General features: G+C 41.2%; 1 protein-coding gene and 1 long non-coding RNA gene across 2 annotated transcripts; one reads left to right on the top strand and one right to left on the bottom strand.

The window, feature by feature from the left end:
- Positions 1 to 436: 436 nt before the first annotated feature.
- On the bottom strand, positions 437 to 14169 carry CCDC174 (coiled-coil domain containing 174). The gene is made up of 11 exons (XM_035106519.3): positions 13902 to 14169; positions 10919 to 11023; positions 9838 to 9938; positions 8639 to 8697; positions 8245 to 8425; positions 6613 to 6708; positions 5058 to 5194; positions 3821 to 3915; positions 3022 to 3145; positions 1515 to 1667; positions 437 to 954 (listed from the first exon to the last, which is right to left on the bottom strand). The coding sequence occupies exons 1-11, from the start codon at positions 13938 to 13940 to the stop codon at positions 629 to 631; spliced, it is 1416 nt and encodes a 471-aa protein (XP_034962410.3). The 5' UTR covers positions 13941 to 14169; the 3' UTR covers positions 437 to 628.
- Positions 14135 to 21146, top strand: LOC148686953 (uncharacterized). Its single transcript, XR_015948464.1, has 2 exons — positions 14135 to 14389; positions 19695 to 21146. It is a non-coding gene; the product is annotated as an uncharacterized LOC148686953 (long non-coding RNA).
- Positions 21147 to 21522: the final 376 nt, after the last annotated feature.

The following is a 21522-nucleotide window of genomic DNA, read 5'->3' as shown; positions in this document are numbered from 1 at the left end:
CAATGCACTGTTTTGCTTGGTATGTGAACAAATGCCAGCTGCCACAGGGTGGACATGGTTTTTAATTTAGAAGACCTTTTATGGAGTGCTGTTTACCATACCCTACAAGCTGGCACTAAATTACTCTAATGCTGGGGGTGCAAAGGCCTGGACAACTAATTCTGCATGCCAAAAGGAGGTGTGTGCTGCGTTTCTCAAAGAATAGCCTGTCACGCTAAATAATAAACTACATTTCAAAAACTAAGGTGATTTTCAAAAGCAGTTCACAAAATAGCATGGTGGCCTCTTTCTGGGTATGCATACCACTTTTTAAGAGAGTCATCAGTCCCGCTCTTCAGGTCCAAAGCCTTAGAGGAGGCCCTTGGATCTTAGTCATCGTATTTATGGTGAAGCAAACAGCAGTGGAAATGGCAGCGAATACAGGATACTATAGCAATAACCTTTAGAAACATAAACCTTTAATGCTAGTGGGGACAGAAGTAGCACAAGGGCTGCAGTAAGATGCATACATGACAAAAGGCATGTGATATATATCCTACCAAAACACCTTTTCTCTTGAGCTTTAAAACAAAATGAAAAGTGAGAATCCCAAACACTGTTTGGTGATCAATTTCAAAACATCTAAAGCTCATGTTACTTGTTTATAGTACGACAGCATGTCATCTAAAGTCTGGTAAGCCGGCTGCTGATTTTGCAGTTCACTGTCATGTTCCTGAGTGGGGGGGAATTGATTGCTCTGTGAGCTGCTACTGTAAGGTTCAGTTGATGGGGATGGCAGGTTTCCTGTCAGGTTTCCTGTTTTTTCATATGAGGTTCCAGGCTTGTTCCAATTCTGTCTTCTAAAGTCATGCGTTCTCTTTTGACCCATAAAATAAGCAGAGGGAGGTGCAAATTCTGGGTCTCGTTCATTTCTGAGATCTTCCTGCTTCTTTGACCACAGTCCAAAAGTGAATTCTATGAACGGGAAGGAGGGAAAAAAAAGAGCAAGCTGAATTATTATTATTTTACATACTATGCTTAACCATCAAACTCTTCCATTAACCCATACTTGGTCACACTGGCGCATGGCCACAATAAACGCTACGAATGTGTTAACATTGCTCTTGCATGGTGTGCCCTCTAGTGGTTTTGGTAGGGAATAAATCTTTTGAGAACAATGTCGCCTGTTGAAGTAAGTTCTTATTTCAGGTGACAATTTTTCACTAAGAAGTCCTCAAGGGAATCAAGGAGCACCTATGACAACAGAAAGAAGGTAAGGCTAAAATGTTTTCTATTTTTGCCTAATGAATAGAGAGGTAGCATAGCCTTCTCCCCAAACACCTTAAATTCAATTCCACATGAAATGTAGTGCCTTCTTTTCTTTTTTTCTATGCAGGACTATCACAACATGACATTCCTTCACCTGAAATGGTACCAGCCCACCAAAGCAGAGATTATACTGACACAGTATGAGCAGCTCACCATCCAAAAGTTTTTTATACCATGCTAAGCTGATGCACATTTCAAGTCCTTACCTTTGCCTCTATCCCACTCTCGGACATAGGGCACGCCAGGCTTTGTATCTTTCCTTTCCTGAATGATCACTTCCACTTTTCTATTTTCCGCGGAAACGCTTGGCACTTCAATGGGCTTGGATTCAGCTGCTGCTGGCATAGCAACTTCTCCTTCTGTTTTAGTGGAGATAAAGATTATTAAAACAAATTTTACTTGAGCCAGGAGATAATTCAACAAGCTACTGCCATGCTACAAGTTGACACTCTGAAGCATTACCTAATCGGGGGGGCAGGGGCGGAAAGCATCTCACTGGGATGTTTAGTCCCCACCCCGCAAATAAAATTGCTGTAGATTAAATCACGACAAAGGAAGAAACTGAAGAAAAAATAAATTAAACCCCTAGCATTTCAATAGATAGCTCAAATGCTCCTTAGCAATGTATCTTTTAAAGGCTGCATTGGAATAACAAGGGGGGGGGAACTAAGCAAGACTGAAAATATTTCACTATAGTTTCCTACACTTCAGATAATTTTTGGCCCTGCAGATGTTGCTGAACTAAAGTTTCTATCAGCCATAACAAGCCTGGCTAATGGTCAGGAAAGATGGGAGTTGTAGTTCAGCAGCATCTGCTGGGTCAAAGGTTCCTTCTACTTAATATACCCCAATATCACAGGTGGGGAACTTCCAGTCCATGGGCCCATCTTGGCCTGTCATGCCCTCTCCCCATAACTACGCCCACCCATCAGCATGGCAGTGTTGAATCCTGAATAGGTTCCACTGCCCTGTTCCCAGCTGCAAACAGCACCATGCAGCAGGATTTAATATGCTGATGAACAGAGATTAAAGCCCTTTCCTTTCTCCTTTAAGCAGGGAGGAGAGGGGCATTACTCCTGCCGCCCACTTAAAGGAGAAGTAGAGCAAAGCACCACTTGAACCAGGAGGGGAGAGGCTGATTCAAATAGGACTTTGAAAAGCTGCAGAGGTGATTTTAATGGGTGGCCAGTTTTGCATACCTATCAAATTTTACTCACAAGGCTGATACTGATAAAAATCTGGACCATAGAGCCAAAAGGTTTCTCCACCTGGTTCTATATTCTGAAGATGCATCATGATCTTCACTTTTGCCAGACTTCCCCAGCCTCTTGGCATCAGAAAGTGTCTTGAAGTAGAGATTCCCAACAACTTATCCCTCTCTAACACCCATTCTCTAAGTGAACATCATTTTGGATTCAAGGTTTTATCTGACCAAGCCATACTCTGAGAAGTCCCAATGAAATCATGACTAACTTAAGTCAATTTATTTCAATGGGTCTTCTGGGAGTGCTGCTTAGTGAGATTTAACCCTCAGAAAATTGATTCTGAATACCATCTGAAAAAACCCCGCAATAAAATATTTGTATTTGATGCAGAGATGAAATATTGGTCTTATGATTAGTGTCAACTAGGTCCTCATTAACAGTTCAGTTTGATGAATACAGATGTGGATCCTTTGTTCTCTGCATTTAAGGAAATTTATAGAGAAAGTACCTCCATTTTCCTTTGTGTCACCTTCTTTCAATCGCTTTTTCGCTCGAAGCTTGGACAGCCTGGCTTCCAGAACAGCCTTACGTTTCTCTGCTAAATGTTCACGTTTTGCTCTCTGGTCTGTAGTCTTAGAAAAGTCAATGACAATTGATTTATGTAGTCAGTAGCAAGTGATTTACATTGCTATTTCCAATAATTAACTGCTTACTTACACAGACACTACTCAACAGCCATGTAGTTTATTTCAACCAATTCCCCCCCCCCATATTTTTCAAATCCAAACTCTGATATTGCAAACACTTCTATAAGTGACCAAATAATTACTAAGGCATGATAGTAAAACCTTCGTATGTATGATCAGACAGCCATAAAACAAACAGTAGGGCGTACAAGTTTTTCATTGCAGTCACACAACTAAAAAGTATTGGGTTTAGAAAAGAAATGAGTATTTTAAATCGAAGTCACACTAAGAAATCTATTTGGGAAACTTGAGCTTCTGCATAAATTTCTGCACCTAAACCTGAAGCATAAACTGCAAGCCAATTTGAAGTTTTAATCTCCCCACATTTGCACACACGGAGATTCATTACCCACAGATATCACAATAATAATTCGGACACATATTGGCAGTTCTTGATTCAGTTACGATTACTACACATCTTTCAAAAGACTGGCACTGGACATTTTAGGTTACTCTATCAATCTGCTCGTATGCACCAACCATACAATACCCAAGGAAAAGCTACATAGTGGAACATATCCCCCCCCCCCCAGCACAATTGTAAACACTTAAACTTCATACCTGTTCTCTTAGCATTTCTAAGGTTTCCATTTGCTTTCTCCTCAAAGCCTGATCACGGGCAAAGGCAAAGTAACCAACACCAAGCTGTCTGGCCTCTGAAAGGAAGATTTTTTTTTTTGGTACAGTGTTATAAATTCATCCTACATTACAGGGATATTGGGATACAGAGAGTTGCCTCTTAGGATGATATTCAACATCAGTCACAGGAACACAGAAGAGTACTGAATCAGATGACCAATCCATCTAGCTCTGTTTTACCTAGAGTGATCTGCAGTTCTCCAGGGCTGCAGACAGGAGTCTTTCCTATCCCTACCTGGAGATGCCAGGGAATTAAGCAGGGATCTTTTGAAAAAAAAATAAAGCATGTGTTCTACCACTGACCTACAACCCTCCCTAGGCAAAGGAAGACAGTGCTTGCTTATTAAGTCAGTTTTCAATGAAGCAGAATAGTAACCTGTTTATTACACCTCCAAATACACACAGAATACTCACATCACAACAATCTTAACCAGGCATCCCCAAACTGCGGCCCTCCAGATGTTTTGGCCTACAACTCCCATGATCCCTAGCTAACAGGACCAGTGGTCGGGGAAGATGGGAATTGTAGTCCAAAACATCTGGAGGGCCGAAGTTTGGGGATGCCTGATCTTAACCATCTTTTTTCAATGGATTTCCCCCACTTTCAATGGATGAAGGATGGGGACAGAGAAATTCTACTCTTCTGACAATAGTCACTCTGGATCAAGTTTAAACTTTATGATTTTATTGTATGGCTTTATGTTTTTATATGTTGTTGTAAACTGCTGTGATACATTTTTATGATACAGCAGCATATACACATTTTAATCACTAATTAGGTTAAAGATGTGAGATGTATTATCATTAAATACCTGTTTCGGGAAGTTTTTAATATTTAATGCTGTATTGTTTTAACACTCGATTGGGAGCCGCCCAGAGTGGCTGGGGAGACTCAGCCAGAAGGGCAGGGCACAAATAATAATAATAAATAATATTTATTATTATAGGATTTGGTATAAGTTTACGGGACTTCCCAATTTCCCCCACATTTAATTATAGCATCCTGTGAATTCTGCACACTGATGATCACCTTGATTAAAAAAATCAGGATACGGCCTTGATCGACAAGATATACTGAAATGAATCTATTTATGCAATAGAAGCAGAAGCGCATCTCATTTCTCAAGGCAGATCTGCATGCACAGTTAAGAATACGCACCATTTTCTCTAATGTCCTCATAATGCATTGGCCCCATAGGTTTCTTTAGGGCTTCTTCTTCTTCCCTTTCCCACTGCTGATGCTGAAGCTCCTTTCTCATATCTTCAGACAACAAAGTCTTCTCTTCTGTCATTTGCCTAAGGGGGAGGGAAGCATCCCTTAAGAGTTTATGAGTGAGAAATGGTTTGCGAGTGAGAAATCCCAAAACCAATTGAGTATATCTCATCTAAAAGCACAATGCCCTATAACAGCAGCTCTCTAAGAGCCTTGGAGCACCTCTGGGTAGACATTCTGCTGAACTGCCAAGGCACTTGCAGAGCAGCCATCAATTTTTTTTCCTCTACATGTCCTTTGAGTTGTACATTCTACAATATAAAGGCATTGTAATTACTTGTAAATACTGTAAATTGTTACATAGCTTTCAGAAACTATTTTGAGGGATCAATGTGCCGCTAACATGGTGCTGTAAAGTCCTGCCTAAAAAAGCATTTCATTCGTTACCTAAAAGATTAAAAAATGTTAAGAGAAAAAACTGGAAAATTCCTAAAAATAGATGAAATAGCTCCCACTGCCAAGTGTTCACATTTCTCTGCAGAAGGCATTCTCTTGATGAGAAGCAAAGATGGAATAAACAGAAGATAAAGTAATTCGGCAAGCTACCCTCATCAGATCAACAGAGTTACATTTCAATATCTTTTTATTTTTCCTACTTAGCTATGGAAAAAAATGAATGAGCCAATTGCTTAATAACTCATGCGATTAGCTTTCCTAAAATGCCCATTTTGCCAGGTTATCGTAAGACTTCAATAATGGAAAAACAAATCAAGTTCTACTTAATAGAACATTGTGTCCTTGACTTGATCAAAAAGATTTGAAATGCATTTATCTAAGAGGAGAAAATGCCAGACTCCTCTAGGTTTCATTAGGACACATTAAAATTCAATTTTATTGCCCGCAGACTGTCTCACCAGAGTGGTGCATGCTCTGGTTATCTCCCGCTTGGACTACTGCAATGCGCTCTATGTGGGGCTACCTTTGAAGGTGACCCGGAAACTACAACTACTCCAGAATGTGGTAGCTAGACTGGTGACTGGGAGTGGCCGCAGAGACCATATGACACTGGTCCTGAAAGACCTACATTGGCTCCCAGTACATTTCCAGCCAAAAAATTAGTCACCCCTGATTTCCCCAAGCTGATAATCGACAAGAAGCATTATAATATTGCTAACTTGGCTGCAAACACAGATTTGACCAGAATGCATAGACAAATTTGTCAACTTGCTCATCTCCTAGAAGCTTTTTCATGTATTTATGCAGAATTTGTTCTCTACACATACAAAAAAAAAAATCAAGTGTCCACTTAGCTCAAACGAAACAAGATTCTTCAGGAACCTGCGCAGGGCTTAGGACATGGGGTAAAGAAACAGCTGGATGTACTCTTCTGTGAACATGGAACATTTTCCATCGGAGTCCAACTGGACGAGTACCCATACCCCACCATTCCATATGTGAAAGAAAAAAACAGCTATTTAATTTAGTACTGTACAAGCATCACCTCTTTCCCTGAAGGTCTTTATCCATTTGAAGCAGATGTGGCAAATCTTTCTTCATACAGCGCCTAGAACGGCCCAAGGAATCCACATAATCTACCCTAGAATTTAATGGAAAAACAGCTTTACTGTACACAGAAGTCAGAGTCTGATTTATAACTCAGAAAATAAAGAAACAAATAATTACATGTAATAGGCCTACCTTGCATAGAACAATCCTTTAGTTACCTCACCATAAATGTTAGCAATCACAAGTTTAACAGAGCATCCTTTCCCTACATTTAGGAGAGTCACCATTTCTAAAACTCACTGTAATTCAGCTGCTTGCTTTTGTGATAAGGTAGTTAAGAGAACCATTAAAAATGTACAATAGCCTGCATCTAAACTGGCACATAGGGCCTGCTCCCTGTGGCGAAAATAATGATGCAGCATCGACTTCCCATACAAGTATTGAATTTGAAACAATATTTTTCAAGACTCATTTAAGGATCGCTTCTACTGTACATTTATTCCACTATTTTAATGAAAGCTGAACACAAATGCAAAGCAGAAGGTCTGTCAATGTTCTTTTAATGTAAAACTGTTTCTCAGTTACTTCTCTTATCGAAAACTGTTCAAGATCCAGACAAGGAGCAGTAAATGCTGCCCATTAATACTCGCAGTAAAATTTAGTGTTTAATGCTCCAAATTATTTAGAGTACACAGACACATAGCTGTCCAAAGTGTTATTGGGACTAGCATGTAGTGCTAATTATTAGCTATTAATGAGTTATGCTTTCATTATGTTGTTTTTCACAAGAATGCCAAGGATCCAGGAGTAGCTCCCTCTATCTCTATCCCCCCCCCCCCCCGGAGCATTTGCTGGTGGGTATCCAATTTCTGTTTATCACAGTGTTTTCCAACTCTGAGGACAGATTTTTGTGTGTTTTTTGGGGGGGAGAAAACCTGCAGCATCTCAACACTTTTCTTACACATTCACCGGAAAACAATTTATGAGTTGTTTGTAGTACTTAGATGACTGTTTGCAAAATGTGTGCTTTTACATCTAAAGTAAATTTAAATATCCAGAAATTTAACTTCTGTAACACAAGCAGCTCCAGGCAAGCTAGGAAAATAGCAGTTGAATATTATGGGCCAACAAGTTCACAGAAGTCTTAAGAGAGGCTGACAAATGCTTTAAAAAAGTATGCACTTTTGTTTTATGAAAATATTGCTACTAAAAAGGGAAAGGTGGCTGTTTATCTAAGAGATGTGTATACAACTGATAGGAGACCAGTGAACAGAATTTCAGCGGGTTCATTTAATGGCTTCTGCATATGAATCAAACTTAAAAATGCTGTTCAAAAATATGACTGAACTCTATTCTAAATGGAGGGGGTGAAATTAATGCAACATCTAACCAAGGAAAATGAACAACTGAATCACCCTTAATATGAAAAGCATAACCTACTGGAAATTCTTTTGCAAGGGAAAAACATGGAATAATGTTTCCTCATAGGTAAGAAAGTTAACTATAGATTAGTAGTATCCTTCAGTTAAGAGATGTTCTCTGTGTGGGAGGTAGTATGGGAGTGATGGTAGTAATTGCAGAGAAATCATATAAAACAAGATTGAACCACCACAATGCTACTACAAACCATTCTTCAGTGGGGTCCTGAAGAGGTGGAATTTCTGCTTCAGAAAGTCTCTCTTCTTCCCTGTTTGCCTTCTCTGCTGCCTTTCTAGCAGCTTCATTTGCACACAGCTCCTGTACTTCTCGCCGTTTGTCTATAATCTTCTGGGTGAAATCTACAAGGTACAAATCCTCGGTTTCTTCATCTAAAACAGAAAAATCAATCTGTAAATGACAGATATCAAAAGGACCCAGCCGAGAGAGGAGTCAATATAAAATTGCAGCAATCAGCTCTACTGCTGCCAACAATGCCCTTGACCACACTACATGACAATGCGCAGAAAACAGTGTCTGACAAGCAATCCTAGGGAGATAGGTTGCCATTTTTTCTGTACATAAAGAAGGCGGCTTTCACTCACCTGGAAAGTCTCCTTTTGTCATCTTCTCATAGAGCAGTGCTTTCTCTTCTAGTTTCTGCCTACAAAACACAGGAACACATCCCTTTCAGTTAACCATTAGAAAGCAAGAAGTCTTTTGCCATTATGGATATGGGAGAAAGATTTCATTTCTTACATCATTGCCTCTTAAGGCAGCCTATGCGACCTAAACTAGCAGCAACAGGGGCATTTTTGATTCCCAAGTGTGGAATGGTGAGAACACTGGGTCACTACTGCTGTAGCTGCTGAGAGAACAGCAACATCCTCCACACAATCATGGGCATGCATATATACAAGGACCTCTCAGGAGGAATCAGATGGAGGAAACTTAACTTTTTTTAAAAAAAGAGGCTATAGTGCTTTCCTAGAGGCCCAGAAGGCAATAATCAAAGCCATGGGCACTATCAAAATGTAGGAATGCTAGAGAGAAACTGCCCGGTTTAATAAAGCAACTTATTTTGGTAGAAACAACAGGAGCCCTAGCTGCAAGCACAATTCTCTCTTCTCTGTGCACATTACTTCCTTCCTTTTCTGTAATGCCAGAGTTTTTAATGAATTTGCCTGTACGTTCCAAGCCATTTGTTCCTTAGTGCCCTCAGGAACAAGGAGATGGGAAAAGAGGGATACTACTAGTCCCAGTTGGAAAGACACCAAACCTCCAAGAATATGAAGCTGTATATAATTGTCGAAATGCAAAGAGTGTTACACTCCCCTCACACGGAGAATGAAGAACATTACTTATTCTTCTTATAGGATAGGAGACTTCACCCCTGAGCACTTCCTAGGGACGAATGACCCACTGAAGGGAACTAAGACTTCTGAGCAAAAATGCTTATGAGCATCCTACAAAGTTGGGGATGTATTTCAAGAGAGCACATGCCTGAATCTGAACTTTCTCGTGTGCAAACTGTATGATAAATCACAACCATAGAAATTGACTGTATTTTAACAGGCAACCTGTGGTACCAGATGCACAAATGGTTACACACTTGGTGTCAGAGAAATGATTGTCTATAGCATAGGCATTCAAGCCTAGGGCTGCAAAAGTTCAGAACAACTAATTTCAGAAGCAGAAATTAAGCATCAGCTCTGAAACACACAATCCTATTTTACATTTGTTCAGTGTATAATATGTAACCAGACTAATAAAATTTTACGTCTGCCCTTCTCAGAAGTATTACCTTGATTTGTCCAATGTTTGTTGCTCTTCTATCTTTTGTTCAGCATCTTTCTCAGATCGATCTGAAACACCTTTATTCTGTTTAGTCCAAATGCTCGGCTTCTGCAACATTAAGTTTTCAAAATGAAACATAAATACTATACCAGAGTTCAGTTATCACAAATAGTCGTAGAACAGCCAACACCTCCATTGTAAGAGGCAGCAAGCTTTTGAACACCAGTCTCTGAAAACAGCAAGAGCGGAGAGCGATGTTCCACTCAGATTCTACTTGTGTGCTTCCCAAAGGCATCTGGTTGGCTACTGTGAGAACAGGATGCTGGACTAGATGGACTTTTGACCTGATCCAGCAGGCTTTTATTTTTTATCTTTAAAAAACGTAGATCTTTCCATCATCTAGGCTCCAGTACTGGCCAGTTCTAAACACATCAGAGCTCAGGTGTGTGACATAAGGCCCCTTGCCTATATCAAGCGCACCAAAGCTTTCCATTCCTACAGAGCTCTTCCTAAATGTAATAAATGGTTTGCAAGTAAGTTGCCTAACAGTAGCATGGGGTTCTACAGGTTCCCCTTCTTAAAACAAAAAGCTCTACTCTGTGGTATAGAGAACTACAAAATTATTGAATGTCAGTTTACACAATTCCTCAAATTGCATCTTTTTAGCTCATTAGCTTTGAGCCTGTCACATTTCTGGAAACTACTGTTCAGAATTTCAGGCAGCTGTTCAAGGAGAAGATCACTCTTGAATTAAGAATCCCACCAAATTCAACAAGGTTATTAAGTTGTAGGCTGCAATCCTATGTATAATTCCCATTGAATTCAGCAAACCTATTTCTGAGCAAAATTTAAAAATTCCTTCCAGTAGCACCTTAGAGACCAACTAAGTTTGTTATTGGTATGAGCTTTCATGTGAAGTGTGCATGCACACAAAAGCTCATACCAACAACACACTTAGTTGGTCTCTAAGGTGCTACTGGAAAGAATTTTTTTTATTTTGTTTCAACTACGGCAGACCAACACGGCTACCTACCTGTAACTTATTTCTGAGCAGACTGTTATAGGATTGAATTGTAAACAAACTCTACCTTGTTTGTTGCTTTAGGTTTTACAGGGACTCCAGCATCTTTCAGAAGTTTTTCTTTTTTGAATTCTTCCTGTTTTCGGAAAAGTTCAGCTTTCAAGTCTATGAGCTGCATCAGAAAAGAAAGACAATTTTCCATTTAGCAAGACAATAAAGAACTTTAAATGAGTCTCGGTGGAAAAGAACATGAATTTGCAACTATAGCCAAGCAACTGAAATACTTGCAACCTTGAAAAAATAAAATACTAGTAAGGTGACAAGTGCAAATGCATATAAAGTGAGGGTTGACAAAACTTTACGCCATACAACGTTTGGGTAGAAATAGACCCAATATAATATAGGAGTAATAAGCAGTTCTAGATTCAGATGTTCTTTAACCTATAGCCTTACAAAAAGACAAGGACTGGTATTTGATTGTTGTTGTTTAGTCGTTTAGTCGTGCCCGACTCTTTGTGACCCCATGGACCAGAGCACGCCAGGCACTCCTGTCTTGCACTGCCTCCCGCAGTTTGGTCAAACTCATGTTTGTAGCTTCGAGAACACTGTCCAACCATCTCGTCCTCGGTCATCCCCTTCTCCTAGTGCCCTCAATCTTTCCCAACATCAGGGTCTTTTCCAAGGATTCTTTTCTTCTCATGAGGTGGCCAAAGTATTGGAGCCTCAGCTTCACGATCTGTCCCTCCAGTGAGCGCTCAGGGCTGATTTCCTTCAGAATGGATAGGTTTGATCTTCTTGCAGTCCATGGGACTCTCAAGAGTCTCCTCCAGCACCATAATTCAAAAGCATAAATTCTTTGGCGATCAGCCTTCTTTATGGTCCAGCTCTCACTTCCATACATCACTACTGGGAAAACCATAGCTTTAACTATACGGACCTTTGTAGGCAAGGTGATGTCTCTGCTTTTTAAGATGCTGTCTAGGTTTGTCATTGCTTTTCTCCCAAGAAGCAGGCGTCTTTTAATTTCGTGACTGCTGTCACCATCTGCAGTGACCAAGGAGCCCAAGAAAGTAAAATCTCTCACTGCCTCCATTTCTTCCCCTTCTATTCGCCAGGAGGTGATGGGACCAGTGGCCATGATCTTGGTTTTTTTTTTATGTTGAGCTTCAGACCATATTTTGCGCTCTCCTCTTTCACCCTCATTAAAAGGTTCTTTAATTGCTCCTCACTTTCTGCCATTAAGGTTGTGTCATCTGCATATCTGAGGTTGTTGATATTTCTTCCGGCAATCTTAATTCCGGCTTGGGGTATTTGATTACCTCAGATAAAACTTGATTATTTTGATAACTCAATTGATATGCCACACTTTCATTGACTGGGATCATTCTTGGCAGCAAATGAAAATGGGTCACCTGATGTTATTTCCTTCCTATCACGGTGGTTCGGCGGGGTGTGGAGAATGTAAGAACACAACTTAGCAAGCTGAAAAGGTTTCCAACCTCCAATTTAAAGCACTAAATTGCAACACAGTTTATTTTATGGAACATTATAGCATACACTGTCATTTTTAATCAGTGATTTGAAAAAAGATTTGCAGGGGGTGGGGCATTGATGAGATTGTCAGTCCCAGCTCACTTTCCCAATCAATATACTTGATCAAGCAGAATATTGATATTCCTAAGAGAATATACATCTTATCAGACATTGCATATTACTACCCAAGTGTTTCTTTTATGCAAACAAACCAAAAAATGTGAATAAAAATTTAATCCTGAGAATTCTGCAACACAGCAGTGGGTTAGCTCTGGTGTCTGACCGACTGCTCAGAATTTTCATGTATAATAATAATAATAATTTATAGCCCACCCATCCAGCTGGGTTTCTCCAGCCACTCTGGGTGGCTTCCAGCAAAATATTAAAATACAGTAATTCATCAAATATTAAAAGCTTCCCTAAACAAAGCTGCCTTCACATGTCTTCTAAAAGCCAGATAGTTGTTTATTTCTTTGACATCTCATGGGAGGGCGTTCCACAGGGCAGGCGCCACTACCGAGAAGGCCATCTGCCTAGTTGCCTGTAACTTCACTTCTGGCAGTGAGGGAACCGCCAGAAGGCCCTTGGCGCTGGACCTCAGTGTCCGGGCTGAACAATGGCCGTGGATACACTCCTTCAGGTATACTGGGCCAAGGCCGTTTAGAGCTTTAAAGGTCAACACCAACGCTTTGAATTGTGCCCAGAAATGTACTGGGAGCCAATGGTGGGATCACTTCTGAAAACACTGGTCTGTACTTCACTTAAGAGTAGTACATTCTGGTTGGATTGAATGAACAGGTCCGATAGCTGTCTACATCAACAGCATAAAAATCTTATTGTACTCTGGGCAGCCAAACATTTTAAAATGAAGTCAAGAGCTAGACCTAAAAATGACCCTAAAACCTAATTGGGTTTCCTCTACCCTTAACAACGCTTTCCGAAATATTTGAATTATTGGGACATGGAAAGAGCTGGAAAGTTACATTCTCACCAGGACCTCTTTGCATTTAAAGAGCCCAGGAACTGTCAAGATGGTCTTGACAATCTGAAAGCTTCGCCATCAAGGGAGGCCCTTGGGATTAGCAGAGGAGTTGAGGTGTAAAAGAAAAGGGGCTTAATTGGTACCTGGCAATCAACCCTAATGTCGAAAGGTAGATACAGTATTCTTACTACACGCCCCCTTCAACTCTAAGGCCCCGAGGCAGGTTACAGCATTAAAACCACAATATTAACTGTTTAAAGCAATTTATGACCGTAAAAATAAAAAAGACAAGTAAATTAGAGCTTAAGGGCACATGTAAAGTGGCACAAAGAAGCCATTTGTTTCCTGCAGCTTAGCCTGTGCAAGGGCGGCAACTTCTTCTGTCATGCCAAAGGTAGTAATGCTGGGTTTTCCAAGTACCCCCGAGCATGTGCAGAGCGCCCCTTCCAGCAGAGGCTGGGCCTTCCAGCTCAGTCCCCGGCGGCGTGTGTGTGTGTGTCCGGGACCCTATAGGTCCCCCCCTTTCGCCACTCACCGAGGAAACCGTAACATCCAGCGGCTTCTTCCTGTCCATGCTGCCGCCACCGCCTCCCCAGCGACAGCCGAGAACAAGCGACGCGGAGACAGTAAACAAAACGAAACGAAACGCCGTCTCCTGATACTTCCGGCTTAAGGCGCGACGTAAAGCGCGAAGGCGGACCCCGACTTCCGGGATGGAGACTGCTGCTTTATTACCGCCGCTTACGACAGTGTCGTGATCGGGCAGAAAGGCTTTGCGGCGCGAGCTGCAGAACGTTGCGGGAGGTGCGCTAAGGGAGCAGCGCGAGAGCAGAGAGGTTGGGTGGCCCGGGAAGAAAAAATAAGGCTTGTTAACATAAGAAGCAGTTCTGGTGGGTTCATTCAAAGGGATATCCAGCTGAGCATCCTCCTGACTATAATCAGCTGCCTCTGCAGACTCCACAAGCCTGGCATGGAGGCAACAGCCCTGGGGGCGCTCTTGGGTAGATTGCGAGGTGATTTGTAGTACGTAGAGACTTTTTTCCTAGCTCCTAATTATTTAACAATAACTGCAACAGAGAGTGCACTGTAATTAAACCATAGGAAACCCACCTTGTTCGTAGCATAGAAGGAAACAATAGCCAGGACCTGAATGATGTTCAGAGGACGAGGATAATTGCTTGTGCAGCGAAAAGGGCACCCCTCTCATACAAGGGGGAGATAATCAGCAGGCTTGGGGAAGCATCAAGTATGGGGAAAAATTTTTTTTTAAGGGGAAAAGGTCTTAAGCGGGAGGGTACATAGTTCCCTGAAGAAAAGTCCAAAGAGGAGCGAGTGTGCTCAGTAGTCATAGTATACTTACTATTAGGGGAGAAAGGCAAGGAATAGCCATCTTCAGATATTCTTAAAATTGTATGTGTGCAGGGTCTGTGTGCTGGCACATCCCCTTGTCCTTTTAGTACTGAGAGGAAAGGTCTGAAGGCAGACTCTTAAGTGTGTTTGGCTGAAATGACAGTCTTCCTCATGCTCCAGATTCCTGATCATGAGAGGATAGTAATCATGTTCAAAGTAGGGAGGTTATGGTGAGGGATTCATGCTCCCCTGCATATCACCTCCATGTGCAGAATTTAAGAATGCCTAAATAGGGCTAAATAGAGAAAGTCAGACTTCCCTTCTTTACATAGATCCTCATCTTTCCCTATTATAAAAAATGTAGAATGTCTCTGGTAAATCTTCCAGCTTCCAATTTTCCATAATTAGTATTACTCTGAGTCTACATTCATTTGTTAGTAGGGCAGCGTAAACAGAGGTTTGATCAAATGAACCCTTGATGGACTTCCTGATAAACTGAGCTAGGGTGGTGTAGTGGCTAAAAGCCTGAAGCATGAGCCAGGGAGTACCTTGTCCATATATTATGCCTACCCGTCCCTGAATGTATTGCGTAGCTGTAGCCTCTCATTCCACCCACTCCAAGGCTGACAGCAGCACGATGCTTCTAACTCTAAACTGCCCAATGTGGAGGAAAAGCAATGTTACAGAGACGCCAATTTGAATGGAAGTTCCGAAGGCTATCCTATGAGGTTAGAATTAATTGGCGTAATAGACTGTTACTTAAGCTCTGATTTGGCTGGGAACCCACAGTGGCTAAGGCTCATGCTTCCATTCTCTCAGATGTGTTACGAGTCATTTTAATAAAGGAGAATGGTGCCTTGGTTTGACATGTTTGAAATGTGGTGTGTAACCAGTCAGTCAGTTTCACACTGTGCACCTTTCACACTGTGATATTGCATAATTTATGGGCTCAAGCCATGAGCATAACCTTTAGCTGGCATTCCCTTCCTCAATTAAGAGAAAGAGAGCAACAGGCAGTAATGAATACCTGTTCAATTGATGAGCAAGCGGGGGCTATGGAAATCAGACTCAGCCCCTCACCCCACCCCTGTTCCTTGATCTGCTATTGGCATGTGATTCACTGCTCTGAAGAGTGGCCAAGACAGGCTTTCTGTTCATATCAGTCCAGTGCTGTCTAAGGAGTGACAAGCTTTTAACATGCGGTTCCATCAAGGAGGGTTGTGCCTAACACAAGTACTGCAGGCTCACTTCGCTTTGTAAAAGCGCTATGCAATTGATCAAAGTATTTTAATGATCAGAGGTATGGAGTTCTGGAAAAGCCTCTCTGGAACATGCATAGCCTACTAAAATTGGAAAGGTGCACATTCCTCTAGCATAGAATGTTGGATTTCCCTTGCCTGTTCTGGCACGGGTTGGAGAACCTATGGTGCTGTACTACAGTTCCCATCATGCCTGAGCGTTGGCCATGCTGGTTGGGGCTGATGGGAGTTGGAGTCCAACAACAATAAATAGAGGGCCACAGGCTGTGGAACTCCTGTTCCTTATCCTAGCTTACATTATAAAGTGGATATTATAATAAACCTGACCAGGCCTTTTACTTAACAAAGAATTGAACTTTTTAGTGGTCTGTTTTTCTGTAAAATCCAACTTTAGCAATATAAAAGCAAAGGATTGGAGGGGTTTCTAAAAACTCATTAAGTTCAATCTCATTACATTAATTCACACAGAAAGTTGGCCTCAGTGAATGGATTTTACTGACAGGGTTTATTGGGCAAAAATTTTCTGCCACCTTATGTTTGCTAGATAATCTTGGAGGTTGCTGCCTTCTGCTACTGGGTATGGCCTAATTGTACTTTAGACCACATTGAAAGCCCCCCCCCAAAAAAAAACCCCAATTCAGTGCACTATAGTTTGTTAAGGGTTGCTGTGAATTGTAACTCTGTGAGGGGTAATCTATACTGCCCAGAATTCTTGGAGAGAAGGAACGTGCTAACAGTGTGCTTTAAGGGTGCAGTGTGTATGGAAGCCTTTCTTGAAACACCTGGGAGCATTTGCTCGGTAGTAACTTTTTATATAGTGCACATGAATTTCAGATGATGCTCTGCTGCAGTCTGTAGATTTGATTGACCTTAAAACAGTAATATTGATTGATCTGATGAGTGGATGGCCCTGCTTATGAGGAATCAGTTGACTAAATGACCTTAGCCCCCCAATTACCCATTAGGGTAATGAGCCTAAAATAAGAAGCACTCTTGCTTGATCAGAACATAGGCCACATTCTCCAGCATATTTTATGTCTGGCAGAGGACAAGCAGGTATCAGTCGGACTGCAGAAGCAAGGCAGCAAGGTATGTCCTCAGGAATTGGTAGTTAATCAGAGGCACACTGTTCTGAGCAAATATCTATGGCACTGTCTAATCAGATGGATAATCTTTTTCCTTCTGAAGGCCATCTCCATGCGGGTAATCTAGGAGCCTCGTGCTGACAGTGGACAGGGCCACAGGCAGTGGTGGGCAGGGCCAAAGTGGGTAGGGGGGCCCTTTCTCTTTTTGCCACTCCTTTCTCTCCACCACCCCCGTCCTCTACTGAGCAGGCTGCTTGGGAAGGGATATCTTGCCAGAGATCTGATCATTTGCAGAGAACTCCTGCCCGCCTCTTTCCATCACTCCATCCATTTTGTCCATTTCTCCCTTTCCTCCTCTCCCTCTGGGCTCCCCTGTCACATGCATTTAATTCGGCTGAGCCCTCTGGCTGCAAGCATCTCACCCTTGATGCAAATCACAATATGATGAACCAGTATAATTAAAAAGAAAGGAAAACAATGTTGTTATTAACTTTTCAGATTGCATATAGCTGTCATTAAGTGTGTGTGTAATATACTTTATTATAGAGATCTGTGAATGCTAAGCAAGCCATTGCGTTTCTAATCTAATGTCGCTGATAACTCAGGAATAATTGATTCAGTACTTCTCACTAATATGCTCTAGGTTTTAGCACAAAATTGCCTGGATAAAACACACACACACTGATCACCTAACTTTTATTAAAGGAAATGAGTTAAGGAAATTGTCCCCAAGATTAGGAGGTATTAGGTTCCTATCATCTGATAGACCTGAAATTTCACAAATATCACATTATGGGGCAATTTCTCAAGATGAGATATGTGGAAAATCACAGACATACATCATAAGCCCCTGCTTCCAAAAAAAAGGGGGGGGGGACACCATTGCCTTGGAACAGGCGACTTTAAAGAAATAATTTTAGCAAACTGATTTGATGGACTTGCTATTTTGAGAATAATTCTTCTTGTGTCGTTTGTAAGAAAAAAGCCTAAAAATAGAGCCTCTCTTAGTCTTTTAATGTGACATTGCTTCAGAGAGGGGGAGGAGGAGGAGGAGGAGGAGGAGGAGGAGGAGGAGGAGGAGGAGGAGGAGAAGAAGAAGAAGAAGAAGAAGAAGAAGAAGATGCAAGCCTACAAGCAGATGTTTCAGCCTTACGAACAGCATGTGGACTGATGGAACAAATATCACAGGAAGGGAGGAATTATGCTTCACAAAATTCATCTACCCCTTTTAAGCATTTGCCTTAAAGATGCCCACAATAAGTACTATATCCCTAACAAACAGCAACTGCCTGCATGCTAATAGTTTCAGATCGCCTTCGGCACATAAATTTATCTGCAGTGCAGTAAATGGTGTATCTGATTTGTAAAAGATGCAGGAATATGAATGTAGCAAATACAAAGCATTTGAATTTTGCGCAACTCTGAGGAAAGACTTAGTAATAGCCTGGTTTGATCAGACGAAATACCTATAAAATCCAGCATCCTGATCCCTGCAGTTGCTACATGCAGACACGAGCGCAATAGCCCCTCTTCAGTACGCTGATAAACATTAGTTGCTGGGGAACAGGAGGAAGAAAGTGCTATGGTGAGACTTGTGGGCTTCCTTATAGGCATCTGTTTAACCGCTGTGAAAAACAGGATGCTAGAACAGATGAGACTTTGGCCTGATCCAGCACAGCATATCTTATTTTCTTACGCTTTAAAAACTATGCACTGTCATTTGAACCAAAGGAACCTAATAAAGACCACATTAAGCCTCAATTTCCAACAGCAAAACAAGTGCAGCATGTAATTGGAAGTCTGGCAAGCAGACCGCTAAACTGTTTTGAGGTGTGTGAGAGACAGCTGTGTGTGAATCTTTCCTTCAAGATTAACTGTACCACAAACCCACCCATTATGTACTAAGTGCTGCAATCATTTCCTTTTCATTTTTGTCTTTTAATTTGTGGTTATATTGTATTTTTATTTGATGTTCTTGCTTTTGTTTGATTTTTTACTTTTTTCCAAAATAAAAAGAACCCAAGTCTTTTCCTTTTAAGGGCCTCATACTAGCTCCATTAAGCTTGATGGTGCTTCAGTTACAATCAAAAATAAGTTTGATCATGAAGCCAGAGGAGACACAATTAGAAAGTTACCGTATTTGTATGTGTGTGTATTTTCACTCTTATGAGGAGAAAGAGTGAGATGAGAAGTATTGGATTAGTAAGTGGTTCATGTAGTTGATGGGCCAGAAATTTTTAAATCTTTCGTTGATTATAGAAAACCAGAAGTTAATACTTTTCATTTTAATTTGGCAAGGATGACTTCTGAGAAACCTTTTTGAGTAAATCAATGAAATATTATCCTACACATGGGGCTTACAGAAGAATAAATGATTGGCTTGTTTGGTAAAGGCTAGGATTACAAAGTGGAGAAGCGGAAATCCCAACTGAGGGATGGGGGAAGCAGAGGAAAGGTTTAAATCTATTACACAAGCCTCTGTTTACTCCCTGATTCTGGGCAGAAAGACAAAAAATCTCTTTCAAAATGGCACATGGGAATTGATAGTCTAATATCATTTGGGGGTTTATCAAATCTCTTCCCCTGAGGGTTGATACCCTATCTGTACACACACACACACTCTCTCTCTTTCAGAATTGGAAGAAGGCTGAAAAGGAAGGACATTTGTGAAAACAGAACTTGCCACTTCGGACTCAGGGGCAACATGGCCCATCACACCCTCTCTTCTAAAATCCCCACCCCAATAACTAGTTTCTGATTAATTGACAGGAAATGTTTGCCTTGACTATCAACCCTAATGTCCATCTTCTGTGAAATTTTATCTCCCCCCTCCCCCAATTCACTGTAGCTGATCTTAAAAATTGAAAGGTGCATGTTACTTTTTTGCAACCTGAGTAGTGAGGAATTGAAAGGAGATGATTTAGCCCTGAGAGATTCCCATTTTATTAGGAACAACTTCATTACTGAGCACTTACTTTGCCGAATGTTATAGTGCACTCGGTTAGCGTAAGCACCAGGCAACAGTAAGAAGATGTTCTGCCATATTTTCACTTCGTGAAGATTTTATCAAGAAGATCTTTGGAGCATGTTGTAAACTGCCCACACATTAAGATGTCTATTGCGGAACTCAGCTACAACCAAAAAGCACTTAACACTGCACAACAGTTTTGACAACGATTATTATTATATTTTTTAAAGAATCATATCCGATACACATCGATAGAATTTCTATCAGAACTGAAGAACACTAAAGCAGATTCCTTGAAATACCGCATTGTGTGTTTCTACTAGTATTCAATGATGAGGCATACAGGTGGTGGCCATTTCGTGCGGGGATTCTGTTCCTATCCCCTTGGCCCGTGGCAGAGCGCACATGAGCATAACCCTGCCCTGTTATGGCCCTGTTATACCCTCCTCCAGGTCCAAAAGGATCCATGCATATCAGTTGGAGGCACCTAAAATGTCCGCCGCCTGCACCGTCTCCGACAGCGGAGGCTGAGCATAACCATTGTGACTGTTAGCAGTTGAAAGCTTTATCCTCCATTAATTTATCTAATCCTCAGGTTGGTAAGGATGCATAGACGTGTAACATGTATCTCAGTAACATGCTCAGTAACATGAAAGAGATTTATTTCATGTGCTTGTAGCCCTTGTTGGAGTTGAAGACATGGGCCACTTGTTTCAAGTGCCATTCAAGTTTAGCAACTAAAGGAAAACTTACGTTTGTGACATGCAGGACAGTTTTTTTATTCATGTATTTAAATTTATACTGCGTCCAATGCCACAGGCTCAGAGTGGCCTACATTTTGCGTATTTGTGTGAATGCTCCTCTGTCTTTCTTGCATCTTTCCCCCACTCTCCGTAAAGGTGATGACATGTGCTGGGTTTTTATGTTTTATTTGTTTTGAGACATCATTTCATGTGCGCTTCCTCCTCTGTGTGTGATAAAATGCAGGGCAAAAAAGCAAAAAAACAAAACAAAAAAACCCCCTGTGATTTCCCCATAAAATAAATAGAACTTTTGCCAAGTTGAACGTTTTCCAAAAGTGACTTGAATATAATAAATACTAAAGTGACTAGAATGTATTATTAAGGTTATATGGTATACATTATTGCGTATAATGCATCCTGCAAATGTAAGCCAGTTGGCAAGTACATTATTATCATGTATCTCTCTGCAGTAGAAATTACCGAAAGGTAAGCCAGCTCTTTAAGGAACAGCATGGAAGAGCCTTGCAATTTGCCCTTCCACCTCTTCAAACCTTCCCTTCCACTCCCAGCCATCTGTTTCTTTTTGCTGTGAGCATGTGAGATTGCTCTATCCTGACAGCAAAATTAGGTCCTGACTGATGCTTTGCAACGAGGTTTTCACATAGTGTAAACCAGAGTTGTGGATTTTTCTCCCTCAGTCTGAGGCACCATTTATGGAGCTGCCTCAAGTGTCTAGATGGAATTGTCAATC

Source organism: Zootoca vivipara, chromosome 2 (assembly GCF_965207765.1).
Source record: "Zootoca vivipara chromosome 2, rZooViv2.hap1.1, whole genome shotgun sequence".
Taxonomy (NCBI): Eukaryota; Metazoa; Chordata; class Lepidosauria; order Squamata; family Lacertidae; genus Zootoca; species Zootoca vivipara.
This window is presented reverse-complemented; position numbering and strand designations above follow the sequence as displayed.